The following is a 27,933-nucleotide window of genomic DNA, read 5'->3' as shown; positions in this document are numbered from 1 at the left end:
CTGTAGCTTCAAATATCTTTGGAAAATGAGGACCTCAAGGCTAAAAAAATAGAATTCAGGGGCATCATCAAAATCAGAGCTGTTCTGGCAGACTGCGGAGTGAAAAACATTGATGTATCTTATTTCATCAGGTTCTTCATCTTGATTAATGACCTCATTCCCTGACACCAAAGGGAATGGGAGAAAACATGCTAGTGAAAGGAAACACCCCCCCGTGGCTATATGGCCTTTTTTGTGGTAGTCCTAATAAGACTCAGTTGGTGAAAGGGCTTATGACTAGTAAATAATCCAGAAACCCACAATTTCCATCTTTTATTCTCATTCTTGATTAACATGATCTTCAAAAGTCTTGCTCTATAAATAATATATCTTCTGATTTCCAACCTCAGCTACTGTTAGAGAAGGTAATTGAGAGGATCTGACCACCAATTGGTCCTTGAGCTGGACCCTGGCAATCAGAGAGCCTCACCCCCTTCCCTGTCTTTGGAATATATACTCTGCCCACCATTCCCAAAGTGGGAGCTATTCTAAGGACATAGCCTTGAGTGAGTAAGATGTTGTTGAGATCATCTGGACAGTATATGTGACGGTACCCAGTTAAGGCCTCTCTATGTGAACTTTTAAGATTCTGGTGGGCAGATGAGGAAGATCTACTTGCCTTATGACCGCTCAACACAAACCTTGTATGTAAATTTCCTTATTAAAATTGCTACCCTATCAATCTGGAGTGGGCTGCCTCTTTCTTTACTCTCCTTGCCTTCTGTGTACAAGGGCCAGTTTCAGATCACCTTTTCTTTGAAATTGTATTCCTTCTTTCTACTTTGTAATGTTGCTCTTCCCAGTACTTACTTCTGGGTTGGGGCAGTCCTTCTATTGCTATTTATCCCTTTGCACCTCTATCTTTTCTGTTCTTGCTTGAAATGTTTTAGTCACAGGAAAACTTTATGATTGTTCTAAGTTCTCTCTTCAAGAAGCAATCACTTAAAACATTTGGTTCTCAGACTCAAATGAGTTGGTATTAATACTTCCTCAGCCAACCAGCTGCAAAGCCACACACCATTCTTTGACAGAGGAGCACAGAAAACCATCTTATTTCCTGGTGCATATGGGACAGGGATCTAAAAAATCCCAACTATTGAGGTGATATAGGATAAAATAAAACCTCTCTTTTTTAGCAACAAAGCCAGAAAAATGGAGGGAAGAATAGGTATTCAGCTTGACTTGTAAAACTACTCACTGAAGTAATTTACATACTATCACTTTGCCTACTTATGGCAAAGCATTAAGGTTTATTCACATCATTAAATATGTCAAGTTAAATGATTTGCTTGCAACACCAGCCTCTTGTTCATAATCTCTCAGTCTTCATGCTTTGTTTCTTATATTGTTGAGTTATCTACTCTCAGGTTTTAATACAAGATGAAGGAAGAATACTAGCCTAGGAACTGGAGGGCAATGTACCTTGTACAGTTAGAAGGAAAGGCAATGGCAGTGAATTTGACTAATAGCTTCACTTTCTATTGAACCAGCTCATAAAATCTTGGGGAAGGATGGGGATGCGTTGCCTCCCAAAGCATCACACAGAGAAATTTTTAACAGTCTATTTGGTACCTAGTTACAATCTGGTTTTGGATCCTCACTGTATTGAAATTCATGGTTTTGTTACATAACATATTCCTAAAAATGTGTATAAATGTTGAGTATGTGGAAATTGAATAAATTCATGTCATAATGGGTAGTGCTGTTTCTAAAGAATGCAGAATTTCACATCATCATTAAAGACATTCTTTGATAACATGGAGCAGACCAGATGTGCAATGAACTCTGGACCATTTCCACCCATGTCTCAAGTGTGTCACATTTATCAGACCCAAGTTTCTAATCAGCACTTTCAATTTTATATTTTCCATTACTTTCACAGAAGAACAAAATGTAATAAAATATCCCAATATTGCACAGTGATGTGCATACAAAGATGCTAACACCATTAGCTGGCAGTAAGTTTTGCCATGTTATTGATCTAAATGCTTATTAAAGAATGTATAAAAATCTAAATTCGGCAATCCCAAGAGAGGGCTTAGAGATATTGAATATAAAAAAGTACAGCTTTCATCAAAACCAAATGTGCTTAAGAAACCATCTATAAATAAGAGAAAGGACAGCAATACCAACATTATAATTTCTTGTTCTCCTTTGATCCTGCATTACCCTCTTTCTCCCAAATAAGTGACAAGAAGAGTAAAGAGACCACAGCAGAATGGCTACTATGTGCCAGGCATTGTGGTAGGTGATTTGCACAAATCTTCTCTTACTGGCCATGGCCAATAGTGTATTATATGTCAGAAAAAAGACCCACGACCTAGAAGCTATTAACTTCAATAAGAGTCCTTGTTTCCTGGACTGATGAATGAAATTGAAACAGAACCTCAGATCATTAGAAAAGGACACGATAAAACTGTATTTAAATAGATCATTAATAGTGTGGCTTGTATATATCTGTGTGGGACAGAGAATACATTTCATGAAAAATCACCAGATTTCTGATATTTTTTAAAGAAATGTGTCTGATACTAATTTTACTGTGTGTTTAAGTATCAATTAAGGATCTGTGCTTTGAAGGTAGATTTCTGTGCCAATGACTCAAAATTAATCACATATTAATGACATATGACAATTATGACATAATAATGGCTCTATAATCTCTGCAACATTTCCCAAGCCTACTGGTAATAATACATTTATAAGGAAATAGATAACTTTCTATTTTACACTCCTCCTTTCTCTTCTAACCCCTTGGCAGAGAAAAAGTCAAGGATCCTTCTCTCTCCTTATGACCAGAACCTGTAAGATCTATAAAGACTGCAGAACAATAAATGGGGTCCATGGTATCCCAAGCTTCTGGTTCCCAACCCTTTATAGATGTTCCTTGGTAACATCACTATTTTGAAAGCATAGTGAGGTATAAGTGCCCAGATTGGAAAAAAACAAAAACAAAAACAAAACAAAAACCAAACTTGATAGTCCCATGCCCGGGAGATATGGAGGAAGGACATTTCTGGAAGGTCAACATTCAGTGACTGAATTTCTACATGCGGGCATTTCTTGAGGGAGAGTGACTGGCTACCTAGAGATGGTTCCAGACTTCTGTGGAACCTCAGATTTGTATTCCACATACAAGGAATTAGGACTAACCCCTCGCTAAAGTCTTTTTCAGTTTGTTCTGTGTGACCAGCTCCAACATTTAAACACCCTCCTGTATCTACAGAAAAGTTGAAGAACCATTTAAAAGTCAGGACATATCTTCTTACTGGAATACTTTAAGTCTTAAATCATAACCACTTCTAGAAGTTACGCTGGACTAGCAAATAAGTAAGGCCTAATATAAGTGCATTTTAGTAAAATCACTCATAAAGTACATTTCTGATCAATCTTTTCAGGCTTCTGACGTGCCAAATTAGAGGTAAGTAGTCCCATTAAGTCTTTCTCCTTTTGGTAAACAAGGATATGGATCAATATACTTGGTGATGGTGAATAAAGGCCTCAGTTCTTCACTTCTTCAGGCCTTAGTCATATCCTCGTCAAGGAAAGCCCAAACCAGCAGGGCTTCCACAGTATCAGCCATGAGAGCAGGTCTTAAGGTCAACAGTCATGCCATCATACTCAACACGAAGACATCATTAACAGGCTGAACTTGCAAGTCTCAAAGTCCTGAAGCAGAAAGGTTTTAGGAAGTGCAATCAGCGGCCTCTGGGTGGAACAGGTGGAGGGGGATGGAAGGTCTCCCTGGTTGGAGGCCTGAAATGAAAGATAAACTATTTTAAAATGAATGTGATTAACTAGGTCTCAGGTATCCATGGTTTGTTGCAAACTTGGTAAACTACGCAAAGAAAACGTTCCTTAATTAATGAAACCATATGGACCTCAGGAGGATGCCAGCATCCACAGTGCCAGCTGGGGATCACAGCCCTAACTCTGCACAGTAGAATCACCAGTGAACCTTTAAAAAATACCAGTTCCCAGGCTCTCTCCTAGACCCATTCCATCACAATCTCTAGAGGATAAGGCTCGAGCATCACAACTTTTTAATAGTGTCCCTCCCCCAATGAGTTATATTAACCACGACTTTAATTTTCTGATGCTTTGACACCTGGAGGCTTGCGGATCCTGGAGGGAATGCCCCTCCCAAGGTAAACTAATTCCTAGAGATAGCAACTTGCTAATGAGCAGAGCTTTCATATGCAAACGAACCAATCCCAGCTTATACCACCAACTATTTCCTTCATGGGCTCTCACTTTTGGACCACTATCTATCTGCCCTAATCACTCCAGGACCAGGCACCAGACAACTAGGAACAACTAGGGACCTTTGCCCCAGAGCCTACTGAAATTATTCAAACTAGCCAATCCTAACTCTGCCAACCCTATCTTACTTGTACCCTCCTGCAGAAACCACAATAAAAGTTCTTGCCCACTTCACTGCCCACTCCACTGTTCTCCTACTCCACTGTCCTTCTCCTGACAGAGACCTGGTCTCCTCCCCAGTGAGCCCCCTGAGCCCCCATGGCATAATGTGCTCCCTCCTCTTGGGATCTATGAGTATGACAAACTATCTTCTCAAGAGCAGTTGTCTCCTGATCTGCTGACCTTGCCATATCTAAATAATAAAGCCTATATTTTAAGACACCAATGATTCAAATATGCAGCCAGGCAGGAGACATACTGTAGTATGTCCTTTCTCCCTTGAGAAAGGAATTAAGAATTTCTGAAGTCTGCTTCTTACAACTATGCCTTTGTGGGATCGCTAAGTGTATTGTCCTAATTCCACATTTGCTTTCTTAGAAGCCCCCCTCCATGTTATTCTGGATGGGTTTTAAACAGTCCTAAATGCCATTCCAGATAGACCTGGGTGAGTCTATTTACAGAGAGGTTCACCAACTGTGGATGGTATTTCCACATGTGTGCTGTAAAACCAATATTTAATTCTCTTGGAAGCAAGTCAGTAAGTCAAGAAAGAGAGCTTTGTCAGGTGCTGTAATTGAACTGTGGTATCCTGGAGTTGCACAGTCAAAGACTGAATGAATCAATGATTAAATATTTACTAAATGTCTCTTGAATGCAAGTTTTACGTAGGTCAAGGAAATAACAAAGGAGCTGAGAAAAAGAGAGGCCGTCACGGGAACAAGATGGAGAAGCGAGTAGAAAAGAACCACCACAGACATCCTCAGGAGGTCCTGCTATGGCCCCTGGGAATAGACGGTTTTGTGTGGTTGTCTCTTTATCCAGAAAAAACAAATGAACAGTCTCCTTCCATCTCCCCATGTTGACCTATGAACCATGGGCTTATAGGAAAAGTCTGAAGGCCAGTCAGCCTTACTTATTACCTGAGTACATTGAGGCTTCCTGGCTTCCTTCCTTCCTTCTTATTTTCCTTCCTCCCTCCTGCCCTCTCTCTCTTCCTTCCTATCCATCTCGCTCCATCTCAAAAAAACATTTATCTACTATGTGTATACTCCTGGGTATGGGATATAACAGCAAGTAAAATGGAAATGGATTCTGCCCTCAAAGTGCTGAGAATGTAATGGATAAAACAGACAACAGGAAAAATCAGTAAACAGCACTGTTTGGATAGGGGAAGTTCAGTACCTTTGGGAACACATAGCAAAGGCAATTATACACATATCTGAAGGACAAGTTCAACTTCTCCAAGTGTGTTTTTCATCTGCCAAACAGAAGCACCTACAGATACTTACATTGGAGTGTTGTGTGTTGCCTGGAAATGACAATTAGTAAGTGGGTAGCACTGTTTCTGGCTTAGAGTAGGTACTGAAGAAGTAAAGCTAATAATTTTAGTATGATGAATAAAGATATTTCCGACGTATGCCCCATGAGTCTTACAATTTCCCATCCACTGCAAAGATAGTCATGATTTCCTCCTGGACCTTCTTCCTCTCTCTGCTGCCCCATTCTGAAGTTGGGGAGGGTCTTGCAAGCAAACTATTTCTGCATTTCATTCTGATGAACAATCCCAACCAAGGATTGGAAGTCCCACCTCAGGGAAATGGATTTGTGATTACAGACATATCAGAACCATGGAAGTAAAGAATATTAAATCAGGCTCAAGGGGTGGTCTGTGGGGAAACAGCCTCTCCAGGACACTGAGAAGCTCGAATTGGAGACATGAGTGCCCACAGATACCTAAGAACTGGCTGCTTTCTCCTCCCTGTTGAAGGTAAGGTCTTGCTGCTGCTGAGTTCTGTTCAAGAACCTAGCAAGCTTAATGTTGATTAATGTTCTTTTAAAGTAGGACTGTGGGGCCCCTGGTGGCTCAACTGGTTAAGCGTCCAACTCTTGATTTCAACTCAGGTTGTGATCTCATGGTTATAAGATCGAGCCCTGTGTTGGACTCTGTTAATAATGTGGAGGCTGCTTGGGATTCTCTCCTTCTCTCTCTGCCCCTCCCTCACTCGCACATGCTCTCTCTGTCTCTCAAATAAAAAATAAATATTAAAAAAACAAAGTAGGACTGTTATTATGCTTTTGTACAATATAACATTGTTGAAAATATTTTTTAACTTCTCTATTAGTAAATAGCCTCTGTCCCAAGTACCCTCACTCCCTGACCGCTCCAGCCCCTGCCAGGGACTCCGCAGACCTCTTCACAACTCTGCACCTACAGGATTAACTTCTGGCACTGCAGGAGGTCTCTGGAAGTGTGTTCTGATTACACAGGGCCTTGGCCACGTCTGAAAGGGGAATGCACAGACTGTCAGTGACTGACAAATCACTTGTAAATGGCAAAATATGTTTAAAAACAAAGCAGCAAAGGCTCAGTAAGATTTGGGATTTTGTTTTTGTTTTTTTAAATTTTGCTTTGTTTTAATCAATTGGCAGGATCTTACCTGTGAGGCATGTGACATTGTCAGCTGCCCACTCTATACGGACTAAATGCCCTGCAAGGGAAAAGCCATGCAGAGACATAATGCATCTGCTCCTGTTCTTCTCACCATTTGCTTTCCCTGACTTTGAAATACATTGGGAACTTAAAGGTGTGAAGCTTCTTTCCTCTAATCTATGAGCTACCTACACTGTGGCAGATGACCTGATGGCTAACTTTTTAAGAGATGGGTAGTCTAACACAAACAGTACCAATCTCTCCATCCATCCATGAACTCACCTACATGATATATATTTATTAAGTTCCTACTCTGTTCCAGCTACTATGCTAAGCCCTGGGGACAGTAGAAAAAACGTTTTAATCAAAAACAGTCCCTATTCTTTCGGGGGCATCCACTTGAGGAAACATATGTAAAGAGGGGTCATAACGTGGAATGAATTCTAACAGAGGTATTTGGGGAGCCATAAGAAGGTTCATCATACAAACAGAGGAACATCAGGGAAGGCTTCGTAGAAGAGGGGATGATGACTAGCCCAAAACCCTAAAGGATGTGTAGGAATTTTCTAAGCAGAGATTGGAAGGGAGGAGGGAGGCTGCATTCCAGGCAACAGGAACAGATTGAGCAAAGACACAGTTCCAAATGGCACAGCCTACTGGGAATCCTTAAGCAGTGGTGCATCAGTGAGTACAGGAGAGGCTGGGACTTGAGGCTAGACAGGGCCACAGCATGCTAAAAAATACAGCACTCAATGTGAAGGCTTTACACCAGGAAGTGACATCATCAACAATTTCTGCTCTAAAGTGCAATGTGGCGCAGCGCAGAGGAGGGAGGTGAGTGTGGGTCCGCAGGGATGAATGTAGGCACTGACAGATGGAGAGCGGGTGGATCTGAGAGCTGAAAGGGCAGCAGAATGGACAGAGTCTGGAGACACACTCTGTGGGAGCTGCCAGAGGGGCAGGGTTGGAGGATGATAGATACCTAGGTCAGGTTCTCCGCGAAGTGAGAGAACCGGGCCCTTATCTCAGGCCAGGAACTCACCAGAGGAAGGCAGTTTGGGACAGAGAATGACAGATGGAATGAATTCAGTTCTGCATGGGATGTTTGAGATATCTGTGGGGCCTCTGGGTCGAGGGCCCCGGCAGAGAGTAGGAAACAGAGGGCCGAGGTGGAAGTGGAGACTCGGGGTCCTCACTGGCAGCTCAAGCTCTGGGGAGCATGTAGAGTGAGCAGAGGAAGGGACCAGGATGGAGAGGGGGTGACAGGCATTGTTCCCCCAGCGCTGTTTGAGAGGGGGGTCAGGAGACATGGGCCAAAAAACAGTTGCTCATTCCCAGATCTGGAAGTGGAGAGCAGACCCCCAAGGTTGGCCTCCCCTCCTGTCTAACGGTGGGTTGAGCAGGGAAGCCATTCAGGAGACTGGCCTGCTTTATTATTCACTCAAACAGCTCCTCATTTTATTATGCAAATTGCATACTTACAAAACAATCACATATTTGCAAATCCTTCTTCACACCAAAAAGGCACCCAAATGCCATGCTCTATCAATTACAGATTTCCTTGCAAATACCATTTCTTTAGTAAAAAGGCTTTTCTTCCTTTTTGCTCCCATTTTTTATCACAAGCATGCTTCCAGACTCCTACCAGAATTCATCTGTTATCTCTGTTGCCACATTTAAATGTATCCCAATTTCTTTTTTTTTTTTTAATGTTTTATTTATTTCTGAGAGAGAGACAGACAGACAGCGTGAGCAGGGGAGGGTCAGAGAAAGAGGGAGACAAAGAATCTGAGGCAGGCTCCAGGCTCTGAGCTAGCTGTCAGCACAGAACCCGACGCGGGGCTCAAACCCACGAACCGGGAGATGGTGACCTGAGCCGAAGTTGGACACTTAACCGACTGAGCGCCCAGGTGCCCCATAAATGCCTCCATTTCTATCCTTTAATTTCTGGAACCTGTTTCCCTGGCTGTTCTCTTTTTCTCTCCCGTTAATAGAATCCCACAGAGTCTTGCAGCTATAGTTTTCAGGAACAATCTTTTCATCTTGGTACAATTAGTTAACTCCCCCCAAACTCTTCAATCTCCAGGAATTACAGGTCTTAGGTCTTGGATCTCCTCCTACTGCCACCATGACTTTCTTGGACAGGTATCACCAAATGACTAAGACCCTGGAGGCCTCAAGTCAGGTTTGCCACACAGGGTAAGTCTCAATCCGCCCAAGCCCCCGTGTCTATATCTGCAAATTGGGATAATCCTAAATATCTAATTCTTAGAGTTGTAGATGTAGTTAAGAGAGATCATACATTCACTGTGTTTAACATAATATCTAGTAATATAGTAAGTGCTCAATACAGTTTAGCATTTATTGCTATAATCATACTCCGTAAACACCCCTCCCCAGTCACCAGCTGTATAATAATTTTGAAGCAACAGGACATGATGCCAATTTAGGTGACTGGACTAGATTATCACTACAGGTCCTTCTAGGATTAATATCCTCCTATGTGACCTCTAGTCTGTGCCAAGGAAACATGCCGGTGAACGTGACACCATTTGCAATCACAGGAGGTCTATGTCACAAGCGTCAGCATGTGAATGTTGCGTCTTGCACACGCCAGGGTGGTAAGCAGCAAAGGGAGAAATGGAAAGATCCCTAGCACAGAGTCAGCTTCTCTTTCCAGAAAACCAGAAAAAAAGCCTCATTGTTGCACTTTCTCAACAAATGGCACTGATGAGATTCATTTGAGTTAAAAGTTTCAATATGATATATAAAAAAAAACCCAACCCTGGTTGAAAAAAAAGCTTCCACCTTTTAATCATTTTCCTCCCACATTATATTTTAGACATCAAAAAATAAACAACTAAAACAAACCTAGGCTTTCATTCCCAAGGCCCCTTTCTGTATGAGCAGGCAAGGGAGCTTGGACTGCTTTTTCTGTCCATGAGACCCTGAAAAGGTTCCTACCAGAGGCCTGAGTACTATTATAAACAAAGACAGACTTCAGAGCCCAGCAAACACTCTAAACTCCTTTGCCTAATGCCTATCTCCAAATCTCCATCTGCTCATTCTCGTCCTGAGTGAGAAAAATCACTCATTCTGTTGAGCCCTTACTATGGACCAAAACTCCACCCTTACAACTCTGTGAGGACATTCTACTATTACCCCCATTTTACAGACGAAGAAATTGAGTTACATGAAAGTGAAATAATTCATCCAAGTTCACTGTTCCCAGACAGTGTGGCACTAGAGCCATGCTCCCCACCACATCAAGTTGCCCCCCACCTTTATTCTCATCCTCAGTGCTTTCTTATCTCCTGGCCCCCAAAAGGCACTGTCCCCACAAAACAGCCAAGGGAATTATTATGAGGGAGCCGAATTCTAACCAAACATAAAAATTACTCAAAAAGTTGATGTTTACTGATGTACTTCACTGATGAAACACGGTAACTGCTACTAAAAGTAGTTGTACTCAAATAAAGCATCAAATGAACAAAGAAGGCACATTAAAACACCTCAAAAGTAGGTATTTCAGTTAGCTCTGCGCGCATCCTAGATGTCCCCAAATCCCACTGTCCTCCCACGAGAACCCAGAGAGTGAGGAAAACATTTCTTGTCAGCGTCAATGTTACCTCTGTGAGGCTGCTCTTGGAGGTACCCTGGGGGGCCTCTCAAGGGGCACAGCGGGTGCTCCGTCCACTTGTGGGGGGCATGGGCTGCGGCTTCTGGTAACCTCAGGGACTTCATTATCCTACAGGAAAAAAGATGAGAAAGAAAGGCGAAGATTTCTTTAAGCAACCAGCATAGTGGGACACTAGGTTAGCCCAAAGCCTCAGGCTTCGGCTAAAGGTTATTCACAATCAGAATGAACGCCATGGGCATCTGGGTGGTTCAGTGGGTTAAGTGGAGGACTCCTGATTCCAGCTCAGTCATGACCTCACGATTGTGAGATTGAGCCTCGCGTCAGGCTCTGCTGACAATGTGGATCCTGCTTGGGATTCTTGCTCTTCTTCTATCTCCCCCCACCTACTCCCCTCAAAATAAATAAACTTAACAAAAAAATGAACCCAACAACACCAGGGCAGCTTTCCATTGATTCCTACAGTCACTGAGGAGACAATGGGGCCCAAATGATCATTAATGGTCCTTGTTACTCAGTGTCCTCTGTGCACCATCAAATTAGCATCACCTGAGAGCTTGTGAGACCTGCTGAATCTCAAGCTCCCCCTCAGACCCACTTGATCAGAACCTGAATGTTAACAAGATCCTAGGTAATCATTATTCTCTTTTTTAAGTAGGCTTCACACCCAGCATGGAGCCCAACATGGGCCTTGAACTTAGGACCCTGAGATCAAGACCTGAGCTGAGACCAACAGTCAGATGCTTAACTGACTGAGCCACCCTGGTGCCCTGGATCTTAAGGCAATTCATATGCATCTTAAAGTTTGAGAAGCTTGCTCTATTTAACCAGATAGAGCTGGAGAAATTTATTTTTAAACTGAAGTCCCTTTTTGGGAGAGCAGAGCCTTGAGTAGTCCTCAGTCGTGGGGTAATTAATATAAGCTATGCACTGGAGAGGTGGACCACCTCAAGGGCCCTATCTCAGGGAGTCTTCTGGGTTGGCAGTGACCCGTGTGAGCCCTCCTGCTCGTCCCAACCCCCGGTCACTGGATGGGGGTAGACACCCTGACCCAAATTGGGCTTCAGTCTAAGGTGGCAGCCCATCCCCTCCTGAGAGGCCCTGTGGCTCTCAGGGGACAGTTTGGCACTATCCAAGCACAGGAGCAGAACAGGCCAGTGTACAGTGAGACACAAGAGCAGACACACACAAGGGAAAAGAGATGAGAGCGTGTGGCCCTGGGGACACATGGCGCGGTGGCCTGGCTCCGGCATTTTCCACTGCTCCTGATCCCAGCCCAGGATGGGATCTCTGCCCCTGGATTCCCTGATACTTTTCCAGCTCCCTCTCACACATGCCCTTTTAGACTTAACTAGTCAGAGAGAATTTCTATTTCTCCCTTCCTTCCTCCCTCCCTCCCTTCCTCTCTTCCTCTTTCTATTGAGGTGAAATTCATGTAAAATAAAATTAACCATTTTATTTTATTATTATTTTTTTAAATTAACCATTTTAAAGTGAACAATTTGGGGCACCTGGGTGGCTCAGTCAGTTAAGTGTCTGACCTAGTTTCGGCTCAGGTCATGATCTCACAGTTCCGTGGGTTCGAGCCCCGCATCGGGCTCTGTGCTGAGGGTGTGGAGCCTGCTTGGGATTCTCTCCCTCTCCCTCTCTCTGTTCCTCCCCTGCTCACGCTGTTTCTGTCTCTCTCAAAACAAGTAAATAAACTTAAAAAAAAATTTTTAAGTGAACAAGTCAGTGGCATTTAGTTTGTTCATGATATTGTACAACTACCGCCTCTAGCTAGTCCGAAATCATTTCCATCACTCCAAAAGTAAACACTGTGCTCCCCATTTCCCTCTCCCCCCAGCCCCCAGTATCTACCAGTTTGTGTCCTGTCTCTGCTTCTACCTATTCTGGATATTTCACATAAACGGAATCCTAGAAGATGTGACCTATGTGTGTCCAGCTTCTTTCACTTGGATTTCTATTTCCTGCAATGAAGTGACCCCTAGGACAAGACGTGTGGGGGTGGAGTCCCCAGCTCTCACCTCATTGTCCCCCTCCATCCCGCTGCTCACACTGAGAAGGCTCCGAGTGCTGGATCGGTTACTTGTGCTGCCTAAAGGGTACAAACAAAATTAGCTGGGCTGTGGATTCTCTCAGGCTAAGAAAAAATGCAGAACTCTAGCACTTACCTTATTTTTACTGATAGAAACAATACATAAGCTGTGACTATGGGATCTTCAGAATGCTGTCATCTTATACCATTTTATTAGAGTTTAGTTTTTCTTTCAGCATAAAACGAAATGGTTCACCTTTTTATTACCCCCCCTTTTTTTTTTTCTGTATAGCTACCATTTACTGAGAGCTTAGCACAGATTACATGCTTTAAAAACATGATTGCAAAGGGGTGCCCGGGGGCTCAGTCGGTTAAGCATCCAACTTCGGCTCAGGTCATAATCTCAAGGTCCATGAGTTCAAGCCCCGCATCTGGCTCTGTGTAGATATCTCAGAGCCAGGAGCCTGCTTTGGATTCTGTGTGTGTGTGTGTGTGTGTGTGTGTGTGTGTGTGTGTGTGTCTGCCCCTCCCCTGTTTGTATTCTGTCTCTCTCTCAAAAATAAATAAACATTAGAAAAATTTAAAAAACATGAATGCATGTAATCCCTATGAAGCCCTATCTGATACTCTGCTCTGGTTTGACAGACAAGGAAGCAGAGATGCTCCATTTCTTACTTGTTCAGTGGCATTTCTAAAATCTGCAAACAGATCTTGTGGCTGAAGCTCTTTACTTATTTAGGAATTATAGCAAGCATGTAATCACACGCATATGTGCACCTTCTAATAAGAGACCAGTTTGATATAGACAAAATACAAAGCACAAATCCCAAAGCATAATCTATGCTCACAGTAGGAACTATGACTGTGTGAGCTTAGGTGCTCAAGGCTTTTGAATTGGGAATTTATCAGCGATGTCGTTAGAACAGCACTATCCAACAGAATTTTCTGGAAACGTTCCATTGTATACTATCCAATATGGTAGCTAGTGTGAGACATGCCTAGTGCAAATGAACTAAATTTAAATTTTATTTAGTTTTTTAAAAAAATTATAATGTTTAAGGTTTATTTATTTGTTTTGAGAGAGGAGACAGAGAGAAGAGGAGAGACAGAATTCCAAGTACGCTCTATACTGTCAGTGTGAGGCCCAATGCAGGGCTTGAACCCAACAAACTTTGAGATCAGTTTGACCTGAACTGAAATCAGATGCTTACACGACAAAGCTACCCAGGTGCTGCAAATTTTATTTAGTTTTAATTAACTTAAATTTAAATAGCAACATATGGCTAGTGGCTACCATATTGGACAGTACAAAATTAGAATAAGCTCAAATATGTGATAATCCAGGAGCAAAAAAAGAATGACAGTCAATTAAAACAAAAAGAATTGACTTTAATTTACCACTATCACCACTAGCAGTATTGCCAGGTCTTAGGTTTACTGAATTTCCACCTAAAACAGCTCCTCATCGTATTAGTTTAAAAGTAAATAGTCTTAGTTTCAACTCCATCATGGTATCACCGTTGACCTAATTAATTTAGATGTAAGCTTAAATAGAACAAGATTATAATTTTGGATTATTTCTCAGGGGTAGATTTTTAATTTTAAGATAACATGTCAAAAAATTTACATAAATGAAGGGATTCAGAGTTTGCTTATCAAGGAGCATGTATGTGACCCTTTTCTTCTATTCAGGTACCCATATATAACAATGTCCACTTGGCCAGAACATCCCCATCCCACCCCTATTGGCAAGGCTAAAACCTGAGGCTCCAATGCTCAGGACAAATGCCATGGAGACCTTTCCAGATTGACCCAATGGAAGTAACCCCTCTGGCCCATGGGTTCCCAGTCCTATGGAGCCAAACCTCCTGTCATTCACCATTCTCCATCCCATCGCCTCAAAATGAACCAGCCTCCTTCTGCAGATTATTTACTAGGGAAGCAAAAAGCTGTCCAGACACTGGCTCCAGAACCCTAGAAATCCACACTCATCAGCTCCCATTGTGCCTTCCTTTGGTGTTTCTAAATCTTTAACCCCAGCATTTGGCTTTGAAGCTTGGCTCTCTGGTTTATCCTCCCTGGCCCTCCCTGCTCTTTCCAGGCTAATGACTTGCTTGCCCACATCCCCTCTGGATTGCACAGTTGGCAAGAGGCTCTGGCCCCAGCCCCCATCATCTTTGGTCTTGCCTCGGAGGAGGAGGGCAGTGCCTGCCTCTTCCAGGTCTCTGTCACCGGGAAAGAAAGGTCAGACAGGCATCTAACTCATGCTAGTTTTATGTTTTCTCTACATCACTACAAGCCCCCTGAAGACAGGTTCCATTTCTTTTTCATCTTTATGTCTCCAGTGTACAGTCTAGCTCAGAAAGCACAGAGAAGTCCTCAAATACTTGGTGGATAAATGAACCAGGGAAAAAAAGTGACCAAATATAATACGACCCTTAAGAAACTTGGGCCCGACAATTGATGCAAGGCAAAGCATGATAAGCACTTGCACGTTGGGGCCTATCCTTCTGGAATATTCCCTTTCTGGATTTTGTTATTGTACAAGAAGCTCAGGCTACTGATTTAGAGGCCACATGTAGAGAGGTCCTGAAGGATGAGAGACCATCTTGGAGGTTCCAGACCATGCCAAGCTTACAGCTGAGGACATGCTCAGGAGTGACCCACCTGGCCCATCATGGAGCGAAGATGAAACATCTCCACTGAGTCTTGCCCAAGTTTAGAATTAGGTATAAATAAATGGTTATGTTTCAAGCCACTGTGTGTTTTGTTACATAGCAATAGATGACTAAAGGCGTATACAGGGACTGGAGGCAGGTTACAGCCACAGACTAGAGTAAAACCCATTGCCTGGGTCATTTAATAACATTTTCTAACCAGATGAGGTAAGCCACCCCTGGGCAATAAACCACCACACAAGGTAAGAAGCACAGTTTATGCTTTTCCATTCTGTTTTCACCTCAAAGTAAAACATACACATAAAATCAACTTGAACTAATCTGAACCCGAAATGAATACTTTGCACTTGTCTTGTTAAATTTCCCCTCCTCTCCATGCCAGGATGCACTGAAATGATCTATACCACTTCTGTCCTCCATGATACATCTGAGAGATGGACCCCCGCCTTGTGCTTCCTTAGCCACCTGTGATCACTGGGGAAATCTCTCCCATTTATGAACCTGTCAGAATCCTCCAAAATGCCTCAAGAGGATTTTGGACACACATCACCACCCCCATTATTTAAGGAGAAGTTTTCTCCTCTGCCCTATCTCGACTTCCCCTGTGGTAGGTCGTGGGACAGGCTTTGGGTCTGTTTCAAGGTCGTGGTGGCAGGAATGTTGAGCTGAGAGAAGAGTGGGCCTACCCCCACCTTTCTTCACTGGCCAGGCGACCTTGCGTAAAACCCTTTCCTTCTCTGGGTCATAAATACCCCATCTATGAAGTCAGAAGGGAGACTAGTGCAAGGTTGTTCACCTAAGTCCACGGACGGGCAAAACTGTGTCTATATACACATGCGTTTTCTTGCGAAGCACATCCAGAGCACACATCAGATTCTCAAACAGGTTTGTGATGCAGAAAAGATTAAGAACCCCTGGGTTTAGATGACCTTCCTGTCCCATTATCCATTTGGGGGTTCTCTGCCTGACATTTCAGGAGACACGAGTCCTGAAATTCAGTCCTGAGTCTCCTACTCTTTCATGGCTCTCCTAGCTGTTTTGATAACACTAAAATGTATGAAAGAAGGGAAACTCCATCTTTTCTGCCTAGGAAGCCAGTGCATCTGAAGTCACCTAACACCACCCTGGATATGGAAACAAAGCCCCCACCTCCTGCGTGTACCTCAGCGGGTATTATCTGTTGCAAACAGACTCTTATCAAGCTTTCAAGCCAAAATGTCTTCCACACTTCCTAACTAGATCCTCAACCATCTATAAAGTTGGAATTCTTAAATCTGATTCCATTGTTTTCTAATGTTTCTGACTTTGTGCCCTTTCCTTCCCCTTACCACAGTTGAGGAAGCAGAAGTAGTCTGGGCCCTGGATCCAGACTGCCTGAGTTCAAATCCTGCCACCATCACCACCTAAGGCAAGGCACTAAGTAAATACACGTGGTAGTGCTTTTCCCTTAGAGTTACCATGAGAATTAAATCTGAGAATCTATAGAAGAGGTTTAGCATATAGTAAATGATAAATAAATGTTAACTAGTGTTATTATAGGTTTTTCTATTTGTAAAAGGAACAGTGTCATAAATTACTATGCAATCTGGCTTCAGGGGATATTAAAGTTAAGGACCATCGGCCCTCTGAGAAAAGGCAAACTTCACAGGCTAAATGTCCCCCATGTCATACACCTCCAAACCCAAATCAGGCTCCAGCTGGGATCTGCTGGGCTCACAACAGAGACTGTTCTCAAAGCACAAAGGCACCAGCTGGAGTGTAGATGTGAAGGCACCCCTCCTCCCGCACCCCCACCCTTTGCTCACTTGCGGTGCTGGAAGTACTGTCTGTTTTCCAGTCTCCTCGCCGTAGCTCCGTCCTTGGGGGCAAGACGCTTTTCCTAGGGCCGCTTTCATAGACTCCAAACTCCACTTTCCCGGGCAGATGCTGTGAGTGCCGAATGGGGACCGTGATCTCCAAGTCTGGAATTAGAGGAAAGAGGGAAAATCTTCAAGGCACCAGACTACGGCCCACCAAACTGCTCGGGCTGCTCCCTCTCCACCTGTGTCCCTGTCCGGAACCTGGCAGGGAAGGGGAGGGGAGGAGAAGAGGTAGGTATGGGGTGGGGGGGGTTTGCCCAATTCAGCACAGAAACTCCACACACTCCTGTGTGGCCATCAGTGGGTAACAGACACGATGGGGCGGCACATTAGAAAGTCAGACAAATGCTTCCTCATCAGGCAGATAGCCTGAGATTAGGGAAAGGTCTGGGGCTCTGCCACTCTCCTGCTGTGGGACTTGAGTCAGTCAGTCAGGCTCCCTGAATTACTTCCCTTTAACACAGGGGACTTGTGAGTGCTGCTGATCCTAAGAACTGGTTATCTTGTGCACCAAGCGGAGTTCCACAAGTTTCCCAATACCCGTGAAATAAATACTATTATCCTCATTCCCAACAGGAACTGTTACAGAGAAGTGAAGTCGCATGCCCCCGGCACACAGCTGGCACATGGGATGGCTGGGATTTGAACCCAGGCTCCAGAGTCCAAGCTCTTAACCACTACTCATACTGCCTCTGGATCCCTCAGCAAATGATGGATGCTGGGCGCATGGTCTGTAACTGACCAGCAGCCACCCAGGGAGCTAATGGAAGGAGGTCCATCAGCCCCAAGAAAGACTGTGTGACTTGCAAGGCTGGTCAGTGGTTTTGGACACCACAGACTTAAGAAATTATGCTTTTGCAGCATTAAACTGGTCTCTTTCCTGGCTTAGCCCTGCCCAGTAGTTGCGTCTTTAGTCATCTCTAGATTTCCACCCCTGTGGCTCCTGAGCAGAAAACCACTCCTGCCAAGAAGCAGAACAAAATATCTATGGGTGTCCATATCTGCTTTCTCCCCAGGAAAGTGTGAACACCAGGGGAGCTCCTGACACAGGGCTCCCTTTGAAGCCTGGAACACTCCCAAGCCCGGGAGGGAGGGCCTCTGGAAGAGGTGGAAGTTCCATGTACTTTTGGGCCACGTGCTCTTATCTTAACAGCACTATTTCCTCCTCCACCTCTTGTCTTCTATGGGATGGGTGTGGCCTGAAGTTCAGGGAGTCCAGGACCAGAGGTGGCTCTGCTTGCCAAAGCCAGAGTCTACTGAGAAGGGCAAATGGGTAAACTACAACAGGAGGAAAGAAGAAGTTCGAGGACAAGGTAGACTGAGCGTATGGTAAACACACAAGAAATGTTAAAGTTGGACTGGGAGGCTCAGTCGGCGAAGCATCTGACTCTTGGTTTCAGCATAGGTCACGATCTCTCGGTTCATGGGTTCAAGCCCTGTATCAGGCTCTGCACTGGCAGCACAGAAACTGCTTGGGATTTTCTCTCCCTCTCCCTCTGCCCCTGCCTGACTCGCTCGCTTTCTCTCTCTCTCAAAATAAAGGTTGGACTATGGTTTACAAGATGCCACACATGCCTCACACTAGAGATTGACTCTAAATGCAGCGTTTGGTCCCAGTATTAAACCACCTTTCGAGGTCTCTGTGTAGCACAAACCTTCCTCACATGCTCAGGCTCTGACAACTGAGCAACTTGCAACTACTTGGGCAGAGACCACAGTACCTGCACGTGGGCATGGGCCCGTAGTGTCTCAGGGCCCAAACAGGTGTCATACTTTTTCCCCCCTCAGCTTTGACCTAGCATTTTTTTTTTCACAACACTCTTTTAAAGGGAGGTTCCTGTCAGCTTCATTCACTTCAATGAGTCAATTTTCTACCCTCAACCGGTTCTATGAGGAAGGAAAGTAAAATACACAAGAAAAAACCTGGGAGTCAAAAGTTCAAAAAATCAAGTAGAGTCAGTCTAAATGTCTACAAAATCCTGATATTCTTGGAAGAAAGGAACACATCATTAGATTGCAAGGTACTTTCCCAAAGCGTGTCCACTTGGGTCATTGTACCTCCTTTGAACTTCCCTCCTTCTCTATGAAGTTGACTAGTCAGGTATAACCATGGATGAGGAAACTGAGGCACAGAGTGGTTAAAGGGATGGTCTTGGATTGTAAAGTGATAAAGCAGGGATTGGGACCCAGGTTTCCTGGCACCCTGCCTGCTCCTCTCTGTCCTTCCCCAGACTAGCCCCAGGCACACCCAGAACACAAATATTGATTGTCTTCTTTTAGGGTGTTCAACAAGTCATGGGCCACCCCAGTGACTGATTTCCTACACCATCAGCATTCTGCATCATCCCAGCAAGAACGGAACAACTCTCTGAGGCTGAAGAAAGACCAGCAAGTTATTATGAACAGAATCTTACTTTTTAATTATCCTTGGTGTTCTAACCCAAATTAAAGCAAAATAATCATCGTTTCTCTTTTCTAAGGCAAGTGACATTTCTAAATAAATAGAGTCAGCCCTTATGTTTAGAATGGGCTCCCTTCCTAGAAAAGGTCCTTTAAACAGAGATGCCATTTGTCAACCCTAATTTTCCTACAGATTGACGTTACTCTGTGTCAATGTTTCCAAATGCTTTTTCTTTTTCTTTCTTTTTCTTTTGTTTGGGGTGGGGGGGAGAGCAGAATTCTTTCCTCTGTTGAAAACAGAAACTCAATGTGGAAAACAGATTTTTTTTTTTAAAGGAGCTGCGATGGTCAAAGAGTAGGTTGCCCTGAACACNCCCCCCGAGTGCCAACCCCCCACTCCCACAAGCACACATACAGCAGCACTGAGGCTACTCAGTGCGAAATGGGTAACCACAAGTTCGTATGTCACTAAATATATAATCAAGTTTTATGGAGTTAAGTAATATGCCATATTCATTCAACCATAAAAATGCCCACTCTCCAGAAGATGCTCTTATGCCCTTGGGCCTCACTATGTAGTACAGGGCCCCACTCCCAGACTGGCCGAGGCTTTCTCTGGAAACTAGATTACAAGCACCCCTCCACCAGCAGGCCTCACCCAGACATGGGAGCTGGTGAAGAAATGCCCCCTGGGGAAGGATCACTCTTTCATAGTGTTCTCTATGGACCCCCAGAGTCTCCAGGGACGTGAAGCTCCACCTCCACAGTGGTAGCTGTACTTTGCTGGCCATTTTTCCTTCCCCCTCTCACCTCCCCACTCCCACTGGGTTCCTGGGGTCATCTCCCACAGCAGCTACTTGCTCTTAAATCCTTGTTGGGGAAGAAAAATTCTAGAAATGGATTGTGGTAATGGTTGAATGATATTATGGATGTAGTTAACACCACTCAGTTGTACATTTAGGTCCAATGATAAATTTTATGTTACTTGTATTTTACCACAATAAAAAACAAAAATGGGGGCACCTAGGTGGCTCAGTCAGTGAAGCGGCTCAGATCATGATATCGTAGTTTGTGAGTTTGAGCCCCACAGCACAGAGCCTGCTTGGGATTCTCTCTCTCTCTCTCTCTCCCTCTCTCTCTGCTCCTCCCCTCTCATACTCTCACTCTCAAAATTAAAAAAAGGAAAAATACTAACACCCTCCCCCCCATTAAATTCCTAGTCCGAAGGTTTGCTTCTTGAAGAGTAGAGGGTGAGGCTCGGGAGGGCATTTTACCGGGCTCCTTTGAAAGAACGCAGACGTTGACCATTCCAATGCAGAGTACAGACACTGGTGGTATCACTTATTCAGAGTCTGATTAGCTTTGGGTGAACCTTGGAAAACATTTTAAAACCCAGGATTTCAGGGCTGGATCCTAGATGGCAAGTCCCAGCCCAGCACATGCACCCTGGGAGACTCTGCCTGAGAGGCCACCAGCTGCTATATGGTGGTTTTTACAGTGCTTCCCTGTGCCAGGCACTGTGCTAGACCCCAACTAGACCCTGACTGGTTCAATCCTTACAGGAACCCTAGTGGGGTAGGCACTTTTATTGGTGACACTTTGCAGAAGAGGACTGAGGCTCAGTTGGATGACTTGTCTTGTCCATAGTTCCCAGATGTGAGGGGTGAGCCGTGGCTAGGAACTTGACCCCAACCCTGAAGGCCTCAGGGCCCATGCCTGTACCCCTTTACTCCTCAACACGTGTGTGTCTTACTTCAATATCTCCACTGATGGGATGGTAAAGGTGTGATGATATCCTGTGGGTTCAGTTCTGGGGCCTAGCCACCCAGCACTCATGACTCCAACACAGCGACACCCTGGCCTTCAAACACCTCATGCACCACCAGATCGCAGCTTTTTTGAGGCTGCCTATGTGTAAAAGCGTGAAATGTTTCATTTATCAAGGCTTCTATCTTTGGGTTCATGTGCTCTAGTTTTAAAAAGCACCTCATCCCTTTTACCTAAAACCTACTGTCTGACCCTAAGATGACCATGCAGATCTTAAACCAGATTTTTTGCCTTCTCTCCTTTCCCTCCCTTCGGCCAAGAGGGCAGACAAGTGGGAGCTTGGGTAGTGGAAACATACAGTTAAAATCTAGTCACCCAAGCAGATCTCTTAGGATGACCTCTCTGACCTTCTGCCATGGTTATAGCCTCTTTATGCCTCTTTTCCCAAACAGTCAAAATCGTTAATATTCACTAAGCTAGTACCATATGCAGAACACTGTGCTGGGCATTGTAGGGCAGGCTCCAGCTGGGAAAATCAGACCTATACAAATTAAAGACTAACTCATAAGCTACCAGATGGTGATGATCATGCCTTACGGGTCTCTGTGATCTGGCAAAGAGCCTGGTACTCAATTAAGTATTTGTAGAATGAATGAATGATGTTACCAAAAAATTTTCATGAAATAGACCATCCCAATGGAGATTTCTTGAGCCCAATCAATGTACTACCCTACGTGTGGGGGATTTAGCAGAGCACAAAACAGACAAACTCTTGCCAGAAATTTTCTGGCCAGAAAATGACCATGAAACATAAGACAATTCCAGTCTGTTATAAGTGAAAGAAGGGTGAGCAAAGGCACACAGAGTGAGTTATCAAGGGTTACTCTGGAGAGAAAAGGCATCTCAGAGGAGGAGAATGTATAGCCAAACTCAGAAGGATGAAAGAGCCAGTCCGTAAAGATGTGTGAAAAGTGGGGGGGGGAGGGCAAGTGCCAAGGCCCTGGGGAGGGATGCTCTTGACTTGTTAGAGCAACAAAAGGGAGTCCTTTGGGACTAGAGCTCCAGTTTGAGGGGGAAAGTAAAGGTAAGCTCAGAGGTCAGCGGGGAGACCATGTAGGGCATCTTAGGGCACAGTGAGGAGTGTGATTTTACCCTGGGTGGGACAAGAGCCTCCGAGGGTATTGAGCAAGGGACTGGCACCATCTGATTTCTTATTTTTAAAAGGTCATTGGCAGTACTTTGGAGGATTAACCGTAGAGAAGTAAGAGTGGACACAGGGAGACCATGGAAGAGGCTCTTGCATTCATCCAGGAAGAGATAATGTTGGCTTGCCTGCAGCTGTGGCAGGGGAGATGGTCAGAAATGATCAGACCGAAGATGCATTTTGGAAGCAGAACCTCTGGGAATTGCTGATGGTTTGAATAAAGGAATGAAGTCATAGCAATCAGAGGCAGCAAAAGAGAAGTGCCAGATGAATGGGAGGGATAGTAGGTTCTATAAATGCTCAAATGAGGAAGGGGTACAATGGCATTGAGTGGCCCAGGAAGCCCTCACTGAGCAGGGGCTGATGGGCTGGTCTTGCAGCCCTGTAGTTTTCATGCAGGTGAGAAAGAAAAGGCATGAGCAAGGGGCCTATGGCAGGAAGATGTCCTTTTTAAAGACTGGGGTGTTACCTGCCTGACCAAGGTCATGAGAAGTCAGGCTCTTGATGGCAGCTGGAGACAGACTATGGAAGTCATGCACAAGCTTAGTCCTTTTAAATAAAGGACTAATGGGGCCCTACTCAAGATCAGAAAGCCTCTGAAAGCCTTTTATTGTCAGCTCCACTTAATAAACCCTGGCCAAATAAATCACAGAGACCTCCCACACCAGAGGCTTTCAGTGGGAATATGCAACTTAGGCAAATGCCCATCAATGCTCAGGTGTAGTGGTGCCAAGAAGCCCGGTCCTCAGTGTAATCACTGGAATGCATGGTCCTCCTATTAGACCCCCACTACACATGGCAGGAGCCTTGCTATACCTGGAGTCCTGGCTTGTATGGTGTAGACCTCAATGACACAGTTCCCTGCTTCAGTGAAAAAGGGATACTATGGGAATGAGATTTTCTTCTTTCTCTGCTCAAAAAACATGTCTTCCTGGGGCGTCTGGGTGGCTCAGTTGTTTGAACATCTGACTCCTGATGTCTGCTCAGGTCATGATCCCAGGGTCATGGGATCAAGCCCTGTGTCAAGCTCAGTGAGGAGGGTGGAGCCTACTTAGGATTCTCTCTCTCTTTCTGCCTCTTCCCCCCCTTCTCTCTCTCTCTCTCCCTTGAAAATAAACAAAAACAAAAACAAAAAACACATCTTCCTAAATGCTAAGGTAAGAGTCAGATGCTTGGGGAGAAAGTCTGATCATCCTCTTTGAGTGAGAGGATGGAGAGAGGCAGAGGTCAATCCATTCATTCATTTGCTGACACGTCTTCTGTGTTGGTATGAGGTATGCAGAATAACCAAGACAAAGCCATTGTCCGAAAGACTCTCACAGGATGGCAGGGGATCCAGATCTGTAAACAGGGTGACAGGCTCCAGGCAAGCTCTCTACCCACTCAGGCCACAGCAGGAAGGAGGGATCGGAACAACAGAAAACAGCAATTTCCCACAATGCGGTGCTACCAAGGAGCTACGTACCTGCCTGCTTTCCTGATTTTTGCTTCTCTCTCTGTCTTCGGGTGATGCTATCTCTTAGCCGTTTAAGATTTTCCTGGAAAAAAAATTTAGTACATTTTAAAAGTAGATACCAGAAATATACCCTCTGGACATTAGAGTTTCTTTCTGATTTTATGCTGTTTGCACCATATATCACATTGCAATAACATACAAATGAGGTTGAATGCATTTGCAATCAGCCCTCAGAGAAGTTCAAGTACTCTTAGAAGTTGTGCCTGAGGAGAAAACGTCTTTTCCACAACAACAAAGCATCTCCCCTCCCCTCTGTTTCTAACTCCTTCCCAGCCTTAGAACCACTGCCCTCCTCCTTGACGCTCCTTTAGCCAAGCCAGTCCCTTACATGTTAACAAACACTCCCTGCACACTGCCACTGACATTGTTTTCATACCATTCCTCTGACCGTGAGGGACAAGGATTCCTCTTCATGAATGTGTTCTAGGTCTGGGTCAAGGTTCACCTACTCTGTCAAACCTCCCCAAACCGCTAAACCTTCAATCCTTAGTGACTACAACGTGCCGTCTGGCACTGAGCTGTGCTGCCTTGTGCATTTGGTTTTTTTTTTTAATGTTTTTTATTTATTTCTGGGAGAGAGAGAGAGAGAGAGACAGCATGAGCAGGGGAGGGTCAGAGAGAGAGGGAGTCACAGACTGAAACAGGCTCCAGGCTCTGAGCTGGCAGTCAGCACAGAGCCCGACGCGGGGCCCGAACCCACGAACCGCGAGATCATGACCTAAGCGAAAGTCGGACGCTTAACCGACTAAGCCACCCAGGCGCCCCTGCATTTGTGCACGCGGATGGGTTTGAGTGTGTGTGTGTGTTATCTCTTCAGGGGTACTGTGCCTCCTCAAAGGGAAAGGCACCAGGTTTACACCTTTCTGAAACTGTGCAGTCTGGTCTATTGCAGTCATTCAGCAAATGTTGAATAGACACATGAGAAATGAATTTTGTTGTTATTTTATTTAAAAAAAAATTTTTTTTAAATTGTAAGTTTATTTTTATTTATTTTTGAAAGAGAGAGAGAGAGAGAGCAAGTAGGGGAGGGGGAGGGGCAGAGGGAGAGGGAGACGGAATCCCAAGCAGGCTCTGTGCTGTCAGCCATGAGATCATGACCTGAGATCATGAACTGTGAGATTATGACCTGAGCCGAAACCAAGAGTCAGATGCTTAACCAACTGAGCCACTCAGGCACCCCTGTTGCTATTTTAGTCAATAACAACTACCTCAAAGTGTGTGAACATTCTAGAGAAAGTGCTCCAGGGACCAACGTCCAGACATCCAGACGGGTCCAATGAAGAAGCTACGGGAGGCCAGGCTGGGTGGGGTGTTTGGGATGTAACCAGAGCTGAGACTGAGCTGGGTCCAGGAAGTACCAGGGGAGCTCTAGAAGGTATGGGCCGGTCACAGCTTTAAGGTCTGATGGAGTGTGAGAGGAAGGAGTTGGCAGCAAGGAGACCCACCTGGAAACTAAGTGCTAGGTCAGATGAAGGTGACAGAAGCTGGCATGTGGGGAATGGAAAGAAAGGAGCAGATGCAAGAGGAAGAAGGTCACAGAGCAAGACCAGGCATGACATGCAGCTCACTGGGTATGGGGAGTGAGGACTGTTTGCCCAGGGCCAGGCTGTCCCAGCAGGTCTGCAGTCCCCTACGGCTCCCGAATGAGGGGACCCTAGGTTCCCGTATTCAGAACTGCAGACTGCCTTCCCAGCCATCAGATCCCCAGGAGAAGGGAGGCGGGCCACCAGAGCAGATGACCCCGTTTTAGAAAGCACTAAGAAGGCAGAAAGTGTAGTGAAGGGAGCATAGGCTGTAGTGTGAGAAAGGGCTCATTTGAATTTGACTCTGTCTCTCCGCCTTTCTGAGCCTCAGCATTCTGTAAAATGGGAACAGTGATACTTCTCTCACATGCATGTCATGAATGCAGAAGAGACTGGGTCCATTCAACAGACAGCTGGACAAATACTGCCTGACGACTCACTTCCCCACTTGTCACCCCCTACTCTCCCTCTCAGACGACACGACTCCCATCTCGGCGCTAGGTGGGTGCTGCTCCCCTCCCCCTGCCCCCCCACCACAGGTGTGTCAGGTCCTCTGAGGACAGATGTTAGAATACACACCTTCTGGAAAGTACCGTGGGGAGGTGGAGAGAAAAAGCAACCATCCCGGTCCTACCTTTCCCTCCACTTACTAGGTAAGTGATCTTGGACATATCTCCTATCACCCTAGGCTCAACGTCTTCTTTTTATTTAATTTTTTTAAATTAAATTAAATTTTATTTTATTTTTTGAGAGACAGAGAGAGAGGTAGAGTGTGAGGAAGGCAGGGGCAGAGAGAAGGGTACAGAGGATCCAAAGTGGACTCCATGCTGACAGCAGAGAGCCTGATGTGGCTCAAACTCATGAACTGTGAGATCATGACCTGACCTGAAGACAGACATTTAACTGACTGAGCCACTAAGATGCCCTATCAATGTCCTCATTAACATGAAGGAGTTGGATCAAAGATATGCTTCCTAAGGTCAAGTTTGAGTTATCTGACTTGCTTTAAATTACACATGAAGTACATGTATGAAGTTACAGATTCTTATCAATAAATAGCAAGAGTCTCCTCTGACAGCCCAGTCCTCCAATCCCAGTCTCCTGAGTGGTCACCCTTGGGATGGCCATGGGTGGCCTTTCCTCACCTTTGCCTCTGCATGGTATACATGCATATAGAAATACAGTTTGTATATGAGTGCACTTTAACTTATGTGGTTTCATGTCTGCAACTTGTTTTGTTCTGTTAATCATATTTCTTGGGAACTGTCCAAGTTCTCTGAGTTCAAAAGTGTGATAGTTCTGTGAGAGTATTGGCACTAGGAGTAGAAAGAGGGACTCAGAAAAGAAAAAACGCTGGAAAGCAAAAGTGTAGGGCCATATGTAGAGGGAAGCAGCAGCTGAAGAATCAGGATTTACAGTCGTCTTTGTTCCTGATCTCTAGCCTCACGACAACCAGCAAAGTCATCCAGCTCTCGGCCAGGGAGCCGTGTGGTCACAGACTACAGGTGACAGATATACATACACATTGATTCACAGTGACACTCAAAAACCCAGTCTTGGGCCTGGCCCCAGGTGCTCAGTCACAGGAGTACACCAGGCGGCCCGGACCCAGCCCTCCACTGTTCAGAGGAGAAACAGACAGGAAACAGACCGTACAAAGCTGGTTACCTGCTGGAAGCGGAAGGACTCAGACCTCTTCTTCTGGTTGAGCTGCCACTCTTTGAAGTGCAGCACAGCCTCGTCCACGTTGACGATGCCCAGCTTCACCTGCTCCTGGAGGGTAATGAGCTGCCGCTGGCCGGGCGTTTTCATCCCAGCAAAAGGGTCATATATACTTGACTGGGGCCTGTCCCTCCACGGTCTGACGAGAGGCTCTGGAAAGGATGGCAAAACTCAGTGTGACAGCTCCCCAGCTGGAGAGGGTAGGCAGAGGAGCGGGGGTTAATGAGGCTGGTCACGGGCTCAGGAGGACGTGTCTCAAAAGAAAACGTACACATGGAACTAAGAAAGGGGAGCTGTGACATGGAATCAGAGAGAGGAAAGGAGCTAATAATTCCAAATCCTCTTACACTAGAGTACACAAGGCCACAACATTTTAGGAAAACATTTTATGAACAGCATCCACTGGAATCAAGAGAATCTCTCAAATCTGAATTACTGAGAAGCCATTAGACTAGCATTTCTCAGCTTAAGACACGGTTGATGTCTTGGACTGGACAGTTCACTGTTGTTGGGGGTGGGGGACTGTCTCATACACTGTAGGGTGTTTAGCCTCATCCCTGGCCTCTACCCACTAGATGCCAAGAGCATCCCCTACCCCAGCTGTGACAACCAAAAACATCCCAGATACCGCCAGGTATCCTCTGGGAGGCAGTGTGGGGAGAGGAGAAATCACCTCTGGTCAAGAACCACTACGTAA

At 45.0% G+C, this 27,933-nt stretch overlaps 1 protein-coding gene across 1 annotated transcript in view; it reads right to left on the bottom strand.

The window, feature by feature from the left end:
• Window positions 1-297: 297 nt before the first annotated feature.
• The window catches only part of PIK3AP1 (phosphoinositide-3-kinase adaptor protein 1), a 125,875-nt gene continuing 98,239 nt past the window's right edge, over window positions 298-27,933 (bottom strand). Inside the window, exons 12-17 of the mRNA XM_077780341.1 lie at window positions 27,183-27,388; window positions 23,941-24,013; window positions 17,051-17,206; window positions 12,557-12,627; window positions 10,522-10,640; window positions 298-3,795 (exon numbers count right to left, since the gene is read on the bottom strand). Coding sequence (XP_077636467.1) covers window positions 3,738-3,795; window positions 10,522-10,640; window positions 12,557-12,627; window positions 17,051-17,206; window positions 23,941-24,013; window positions 27,183-27,388 — 683 coding nt within the window. The 3' untranslated portion in view covers window positions 298-3,737. The remainder of the gene's footprint in view (window positions 3,796-10,521; window positions 10,641-12,556; window positions 12,628-17,050; window positions 17,207-23,940; window positions 24,014-27,182; window positions 27,389-27,933) is intronic.

Source organism: Crocuta crocuta, unplaced genomic scaffold (genome assembly GCF_008692635.1).
Source record: "Crocuta crocuta isolate KB4526 unplaced genomic scaffold, BGI_CrCroc_1.0 scaffold170, whole genome shotgun sequence".
NCBI lineage: Eukaryota > Metazoa > Chordata > Mammalia > Carnivora > Hyaenidae > Crocuta > Crocuta crocuta.
The sequence above is the reverse complement of the archived record's forward strand: the minus strand, read 5'-3'. Positions and strand labels throughout refer to the sequence as shown.